Source organism: Rhincodon typus, chromosome 26 (assembly GCF_021869965.1).
Source record: "Rhincodon typus isolate 14 chromosome 26, sRhiTyp1.1, whole genome shotgun sequence".
In the NCBI taxonomy this organism is placed as follows: Eukaryota; Metazoa; Chordata; class Chondrichthyes; order Orectolobiformes; family Rhincodontidae; genus Rhincodon; species Rhincodon typus.
In genome coordinates this window covers 16,946,432-16,955,186 of record NC_063357.1, presented here as the reverse complement: position 1 = coordinate 16,955,186, position 8,755 = coordinate 16,946,432, and the positions used below count along the sequence as shown (strand labels likewise).

General features: G+C 41.9%; 1 protein-coding gene across 2 annotated transcripts in view; it reads left to right on the top strand.

Annotated features, from left to right (window-relative positions):
* Positions 1 to 8,755, top strand: part of blmh (bleomycin hydrolase) — an 84,968-nt gene that overhangs the window by 37,995 nt on the left and 38,218 nt on the right. The window contains exons 9-10 of one of the 2 annotated variants that reach the window (XM_048612445.1): positions 2,013 to 2,080; positions 5,227 to 5,344. In XM_048612445.1, coding sequence (XP_048468402.1) covers positions 2,013 to 2,080; positions 5,227 to 5,344 — 186 coding nt within the window. Of the gene's footprint in view, positions 1 to 2,012; positions 2,081 to 2,832; positions 3,125 to 5,226; positions 5,345 to 8,755 lie in introns of those variants that run through there. The other variant, XM_048612446.1, reaches the window with a different exon arrangement.

Below are 8,755 nucleotides of genomic sequence, written 5' to 3'. Positions count from 1 at the left end.
TCCCAACCCGAAACGTCAACTTTCCTGCACCTCTGATGCTGCCTGGCCTGCTGTGTTCCTCCAGCTCCACACTATTATCTCAGACTCCAGCATCTGCAGTTCTTACTATCTCTCAGTCGGTCGCATCGTCAGGCACACCACCATCCACCTTCGCTCTGTCTATCCTATTGTGGGATATTTTCTCTTGGAATGAGACAAAGTGGGAGGATTGGCTGAGCTGAAAGTGGTTGGCGGAGCTGTTTGTGCTGGTACGGTTGCGGAAATGTTGTGAGGTGCCCCAGTGCAGAGGCCATGCATGGCCAGTTGTCTGGGGGTTGACTGCGAGTGAGGGGTGATGTTGCAGCCAGGGGAGAGTAGTAGGGCATGAGCCTTGGTGGGAGATGTATGGAGTAGCAGAGAGAGAGTGAGTGTGAGGTATTGTAGAGAAGGTGGTGATATTTGGCCTGGTGGAATGGAGAAAGTCACTGGCTATTCAGCACTGCTGGATCTGCCTACCCCCCCCGTGGATGCTGCAGTGAGCTGGTTAGCACCTTGGTGCAGGCTGGTAAGGTCTGTTGTCATGGTCACCACTGGTGGACCTGAGGACAGTGGGTGGCCCTTCTCTCCACCACCCTACCCATCAGGAACTCCAGGTCCCTGACGACAAAATGGGGAGTGGACTTCACTTTTACAGCTGTTTCTGGGGTAGTATTTCACACATTGGAACAGTGAAGGGCAGCTCCTGATTGATGCCATTTGAGCTGGTGCTTGGCTGTGCGTTAACAATGGTCCCGGCATCCTGGGAGGGTGTGGTAGTGGTGAGTACATCCACCATTGGCTGCACACATAGTAACACGATTGGGCTTTGGAGGTCTGGTGTTTAGATAATGAGGCGAACTGCGGAGAATTGCATGAGAAAATGCACTTGTGGAGAGAAACTCCATAAAATTGAGGCTTGACCAGTGTTTGGTAAAATCCAGACCATTCCTTTGAACTTTTTGCTTCTTGACAAGAGTTTTGTTGAATTTCAGAAAAGTTTTCCACTTCCACGCAGTTTCTTTGTCATCACAGCATTGTCTGCTTTTCCTAAAGAACAAATTAAAAGTTACTTTGGATCCATGTCATTGTCTCCACATTGACAGATTGTGTCTGACACTTGATGGCTGCTGTATTTCTGCTGTTTGCTGTAAATGTAATCTGCTATTTGTTTTATATGCTGGCACCTGCAGTTTTTATACCAACCAAGCAGTCTCCCTGTCCAGTTCAAGTGCTTACAGAGGTATAGACCCAACATCTGTAGCTCCTGTTCTGGCTGTATGGATACTTTCTGTATCAACCTGTTCAGAGAAGTTATTACACAGCACTGTGGCAGGTAGGATTTGAACCCAGGCCTCCTGGCTCACTGCTAGGGTAACTACCAATGCACAACAAGAGCGCTTACCTTAGTTGTGTGTACTGATCCTTTTCTGGAAATGCTGCAAGTAAATTCACTGGTGCATGGCCCTTTTGACAGACAGACAGAGAGAGAGCCAGCCTTTGGGGGTCAGTATGGTCTCTGCAAATCCTGTGTCTTAATTCCCATCAGCAAACACGACCTTTTTATTTGTATTATAAATGAAAAGTTGATCTTGCTGATTACAAACAAGTGCCAGCCTTGGATCAGCACTCTTGTGGGTTGTCTTTCTCCAGAGTCTTGAGGACAAAGCCTACAATGACACATCTGTATTATAGGGAGGATCTGGTGTATTATCAGACATGTTGCTGTTCAAGATGACTGTCCTCTCAGAATCCACAACAGTATTTTAAAGATGAACACGGGAGTTCTCCCTATATCTTTGTTAATATTTACCCCACACCCAACATCACTAAAATAGATGACTTTCTCATCATTCCTTACTGTGCAGAATTGGCTGCCATGTTTTCTGTGTTACAGTAGTGATTACATTTTACAGCTAATGAGTTAGATTTAATGTATTTAATGAATCCTGTTCCTGTGCTTCTTTCTGAAATTGGTCATTGTCTTTACTGTTTAGGCAGTCTGGTTTGGATCTGATGTGGAGAAGGACTTTTGCAGCAAGCTAGGGATCAATGATCCTAAAATGTAAGTACCTCACCTCACCATGGAACAAATCAAGTTGCGCTGGAGAGATTAAAAGTTGGACAAAGCATTATGATATGTTATAAGATATTGGTCAGGATAATAGCCCTATTTAACACCTATCCACTTCAGTTGCCCTAATTGTACGCTTGTTTTATTGAAATTCAATTTTTTGAAATATTTTAATTTAGACCCTCAAGTGTGAAGTGATTTTACTGGGAATCCCTGTTATGAATTTTGCAACATAAAAATCCGAGAGATGAGCAAGGATAAAATGCTCAGTGTCCTCAAGATCAAGTCAAATCGTTCAGATTCGATGGTCCCTGTTCTTTACTGAGGTGGCTGCGTGCCCAAACACCTCTGGATTATGGAGCCACTGAGGGCCCTCCCACCCAAAAGACTGTTTGATAATCATCTTCGCGTCTCCTTCCTGTTTGGGGTCAGAGTTGTGAACTCCCTAACAGCAATACAACCCAAGCAATGCAAGAAGGTGGCTCACAATTAACTTCTGCAGAGTAATTAGGGATAGGTAACAAATTAGCCAGTGATGCCAATGTCCCATGAACGAATAAAACAAAAACTTCTGAAAGGTGGCTGGACCCGAAATGTTAACTCTGCTTTCTCTCCACTGATGCTGCCAGACCTGCTGAGTTTCTCCAGCAATTTCTGTTTATGAAACAAAAAGAAACGTCTTTTTCAGATAGAATTCGCAATTTTTTTTAAAATCACAGTTTATGCTGTTGATTTGACCACAGGGCAGGCCCCAAGTCTACCTCAGCCAGAGTAGGGATTGAACCCTACACTCAGTATCCTGAACCATGTGCTAACCACCTGGCTAAATGAACTAACTGGTCCCCCCTTCTCCTACCATTACTCTGGAAAATTATGGGTCTCCATGCCCAATTCAATACTCAGCAGTAATTCAAGGAAAACATCAATGAAGTTTGGTACTGTTGCTGCTCATCCTGAATCCATCTTCAGACAATCTTCTCAGCTCCTTCTCAAAACGTCCACAGTCATCCCAAATCTCATTTCCCTTTTGGTCCTTTAAAGAGTGGCAGTCGTGTTGTCTTATCCGCACGCATTCTCAACAAAACAGAACAGTGAAATTATAAATGGATGATGTTATTGGAATCTGATACTTCAACTTGCTGAAGAGTTGGTGTAAGCAGTTCAAGTCCCTGTGCTTCTCCCCTGCTGAGCCTCAAGAACAAGTGAAGAAATTTCTTTGTGCACACGGAGCAGGTGAGCAGTTTTTCCTCATTGTGAAGTTGCTGTTGTGTATTGAGCTTGGCTGAACTGTGGAAGCTTTTCCCTCAATCACTGCAGCCAAACAGCCTCTCCCCAGTGTGGACTCATTCTTGGTTGTGCAGACAAAAGGCTGGAGGAATACTTGAACCAGAAAGTTCAGCTGAATGGATTCCCCTCGCTGTAATCAGCTCGTGTGATTTTTTTTAAAAAAAAATTTCATTCACGGGATGAGTGTGTCGCTGGCTCAGCCAGCATTTATTGCCCATCTCTAATTTCCCAGAGGGCAGTTAGGAGTTAACCATGTTGCTGTGGGTCTGGAGTCACGTGTAGGCCAGTTGAATGTCCTTATAAATAATTTATGAATAATGTATATTTTTGCAAAATAAAATAAAGGATACTCACCAAGGCTCTTTTGATAACAAGTTCAAAACCTGCGACCTCTCCCATCTAAAAGGACAAGGGCAGCAAACACATGGGAACACCGCCACCGACAGGTTCCCCTGCACATCAGCCTCACTTAGACTAAATCACCATTCCTCTATTGTCTCTGGATCAAAATCCTGGAACTCCCTTCCTAATACACTGTGGGTGTCCCCTGTTCCCCAAGGACTGTAGCAGTTCAGGAAGGCAGGTCACCTGCATCTCCACAAGGGCAGTTAGGGATGAGCAATAAGTGCTGATCCAGCCAGCAATGCTTACAAGCCGTGAACAAATTAAGAGGGATGGACACCTGAATAAATAAATTGTCGGAATGTTAACACTATTCTGCTGAAAACCACACAGTGTACACCCTGTAATTGTATCTATTGGATACACTGGGTGGTGTCTGACTATCACCACAGAGTGCCCTTACAGAGAAAGGAGTGTGTATTGTCACTGCTTGCTTCAAGTAGGGAGAAGGAAGTAAGCCTGATATAAAAGATTATAGAGTAAAATCTATCAGTTGGCGTACCCAGGGCATCGGTGGTGGCAGATAATTTAAAAATAAGGTCTTGCAATACTCCAGGCACATAAGAAATCTTTGAGGGGTTGAGGGAAGCGGTGAAGTAACTGGGCAGTCAAAGGTCCCAGCATGACAGGGCAAAACAGTAAAATCCACACAATCGAAGACTAGGCTGAAACCACAATCTTCGGAACAGGTTTTCAAAATAAATTGAGCAGACAGTTGTTCTGAATGGTATATTTTTATTCAGACACAGTATCCAAACTGACCCAGTCATTTTACTCATTTCAATATACAGCCTAAGAATGACTTCCCAAATTTACACTACACTGTTATTACTCAGAATAATTTTTAAAAACGGCATTATCTGAACACTGAAAGAGACTGGCTTTTTTTAAAGCAAAGAAGGTCCAATTATTACAGACTTTGGTAGAATGCTGCACGATGCAAAGTTTGCTGCGTATGAATTTCTGTCACTGACACGGATTCCATTTTCTGAGAGAAGCCAAGAACTAACTCCAATCCTTGGTGCATTTTAAATATTCGTAAACTGGCTAAACTTTATTACTGGAAGCATGCCGCTAATAATGCAAAAAGAGAAGGATTGTATAACCTCAAAAGATACTGTACATGCTTATAATAATCCAAAGACATCAAAATTGTTTTAGTTAAAAGTGCAGCTTATAGTTTGTAGTTACTCATGCCGTTTTTGTTAAATGACAACAGCATAATATTTGCTTTTGTGACGAATGTACAAGATTTTAACCAATCTACCAGTTTTATGGTACTCACTCTTCATGTATGTCTCATGTGGAATATGCACAAGTGCACCTTGTCACAAAGAATAGAGGCAATGCCTACTAAATACAAATGAGTATATAAACATGACGAAATTATAACAGAACGTAAACATCAAAACATACTGGTTAGTCATACAAGTTTGTATGTGTTGCAGACTTAACCGAGAGCTGCTGTTTGGAGTCTCTCTGGGTAACTTTGGCAAAGCAGAACGACTGATGTTTGGTGAATCGCAGATGACTCATGCTATGGTTTTAACTGGCTTCTCCGAAAAGGTAATTCACACTCAACTGTTAACAGTTCCTCCCGCCTCACTCCACGCCCAAGCTTTGTTTACGCAGATGATTGGATCTGTCCAGAATCATTTGATTTGTAGCGATGTTTTCCAGAGTGAGGGGATAACTGTGTTTAGCTGCTATTTCATTCACAATCATGCCCATTGTTCTACCAAAAGTGAATACATTGGTTTTGAAATCTGACCGGAACACATTGCTGCTGTGTACTTTCAGCTTCAAAGAAGGCAGGGTGGTGTCATGAACTTGCAAACTTTGGATTTGCGCATAATAAAATTGCATATACAACAGGCTGACAGTTGAGCATTCTCTTTCAATCTGGTACAGCCAAAAGTGTTGTGCTTTTTAAGTTTTACCAGTGTTTTCAAAATTCCTCAACATGTCAATGCATTTTACACTTTTTTGTAGTTTCATCGTTGCCTGTGTGTTCTGCTTCATTTGAAATCAATAAAATGACTTTTTAAAAAACATTTGATTGGACCTTGTACGCCCTTTTACTCATCTTTACATAAACTGAATGACCTGAAAAAATGTTTGAGATTGAAAACTCCTTAATACAACATCTAATTTTACTTAAATAACAGACCAAAAGAACTGCAGATGCTGTAAATCAGGAACAAAAACAAAGTTGCTGGTAAAGCTCAGCAGGTCTGGCAGCATCTGTGAAGGAAAAGATCAGAGTTAACGTTTTGGGTCCGGTGACCCTTCCTCAGAACTGAGTTCCGAAACATTTTAACTCTGATTTTTTCTTCACAGATGCTGCCAGACCTGCTGATCTAATTTTGATGCAAGCACACATTGCCAAATAGTGTGGATGGAAAGCTCATGAACCTTGCTCTAGGCAACAAAATTGGAGAGAGGCGAGCAAAAGAAAAGATATCTTTAGGGGCTCAGTGGTTAGCACTGTTGCCTCATAGCGCCAGGGACCCAGGTTCGATTCCACCCTTGGGTGACTGACTGTTTGGAGTTTGCACATTATCCCAGTGTCTGCATGGGTTTCCTCTGGGTGCTCCAGGTAGATTGGCCATGCGAAATTGCCCGTAGTGTTCAAGGATGTGTAGATTAGGTGGGTTTAAGGGGATGGGTCTGGATGGGATGTTCTGAAGGTCAGTGTGAACTTGTTGGTCCAAAGGGCCTGTTTCTACACTGTAGGGATTCCATGATAAAATCTATGAATGTTGTCAAAGTGGCAAAGTAAAAACGCTGGCTGCTTTCCATTAAACTGCTCACATAATTATAAGAGTCCAATAAACTTTAATGCCCATTCATAAACCAGACTCAATTTAGAAATATCACTCTCAGTTTTATCATTTGATAATGCTGGCTATAAAATGTTGCTTATGCCCATTTCAATAAGATTTCTTAAACCAATTACAACATGTTGTGAATCTGTTGCACATGTTTTCACTAATGACTTTCAGAATCTCCCTTTTCTTAGAAGTTTTCAATTTCTAATTCTTGAGATGGGATAGAGCCCAGTTCCCTTTCTTTGTCTGAAGTAGCCCCAGCTTAAATGTTCAAACACACCCAAAGTTCTTTGCAACAAATCCTGACATGATTTTAAGGAGATCCCAGGCGTGAATTGTCACATGTTTGAATCAATCATCTGCAGACCACATTGCAAATATCTTATTAAAGGACTTTTATCTTTGACACTTGTATAGATCAGGTTCTCGGAGGGCAGAATCCCATATTGCAGCTGCATTTCCAAAACGAGCCCCTTTTCCTCAAAGGTGGAATTACAGGCAGGTTTTCATGAATCTGGAAGGAGAGATGTGGTGCACTGCCAGCCCATCTGCAGCATTCTGAAGAAAAGTATGTTAAACTAATAGAGGAGGTTTGGGACAAGTGTAAATGTAGAGAAAATTGCACTTTTTAAATAACGATTCCTATTCTTTGAGTAGCTTGCATTTTCTACTTCCAGCCTTTTGTTACAGATATAGAAATTGCTGAAAAGTTCAACTCTTGCCAAGAATAAAGTGGTTGCAGTACGGCTGTATTTTGCAAAGAGATGTAACATCAACTGTATCATCTTTAGGTGATACAGAAGTCCATGAGGTGGAGTCTCAACTTTGAATATGATGTGCGATTCATTTGCATGTTGGACTCAAATTTATGTCTACCCCCAAAACTTTCCCATCTTTTGTATTGGTTATGCTGATTTCACCTGAATTGCAGCAAAATTAACAGTCAACAAGTTGCGAAGTTGTTCCAGGTCTAATGTGAGTGTCTTCGTTGATAAATAATCTAATTTCAGCAATTTACATCAATTCCATCGTACAGACTTAAAGCAACACAGGCTGCAAAATGTTTCTGCCTTTTGCAAAACAGATTTTCCCACTGTGAGCTGCTCTGCAGGAGGTGTGTTCTATTTGCATAATACATTCCTGGGGTGTTGCTGTTGAGGCTGTTATCTCACGTCTGTCAATTTCGTGGGCGATTTTATTCAAATTTTCTTTGTTGCCAGCTCATGGTAGTTTCCTTGTCATTGCGGTGAATTCTTCAAAAGGTTAACAGTCATGTGCATCATGCTTGTAACTTCACAGAGACATAATCACTAGCTTGTTAGTCAGAAATAACACGGCCTTAGTAGGTTACTCTTGGTTCATAACAGTCTTATGCGTGAATTGGATTTTTAGGAATTCAAGCTTAGCTACAGATTTGAATATTTTACAGATTATTTTAGGTTAATTGGTAACCTTGTGCCGTACTGAAGTAGTTCTGCATCGTCGGAGAGCTGTATTTTGGACAGAACACTGGAGTGAAGCACTGTCAACCTATTCTACTTTGGTGATAGTGACCACAATTTGGTTACATTTACTTTAGCAATGGAAAGGGATAGGTATATACTGCAGGGCAAGAGTTATAGCTGGGGGAAAGGCAATTAGGCAAGATTTAGGATGCATAGGATGGAGGAGGAAACTGCAGGGGCTGGGCACAATTGAAATGTGGAGCTTATTCAAGGAACAGCTACTGCGTGTCCTTGATAAGTATGTACCTGCCAGGCAGGGAGGAAGTGGTCGAGCGATGGAACCGTGGTTTACTAAAGAAGGAAAACCCTAAAGCTTTCTTCAAGGAAAACCCTAAAGCTTTCTATAGGTATGTCAGGAATAAAAGAATGACTAGAGTAAGATTGGGGCCGGTCAAGGACAGTAGTGGGAAGTTGTGCGTGGAGTCCGAAGAAATAGGAGAGGTGCTAAATGAATATTTTTCGTCAGTATTCACACAGGAAAAAGACAATGTAGTTGAGGAGAATACTGAGATACAGTCTATTAGACTAGACGGGATTGAGGTTCGTAAGGAGGAGGTGTTAGCAATTCTGGAAGGTGTGAAAATGGATAAGTCTCCTGGGCCGGATGGGATTTATCCTAGGATTCTCTGGGAAGCTAGAGA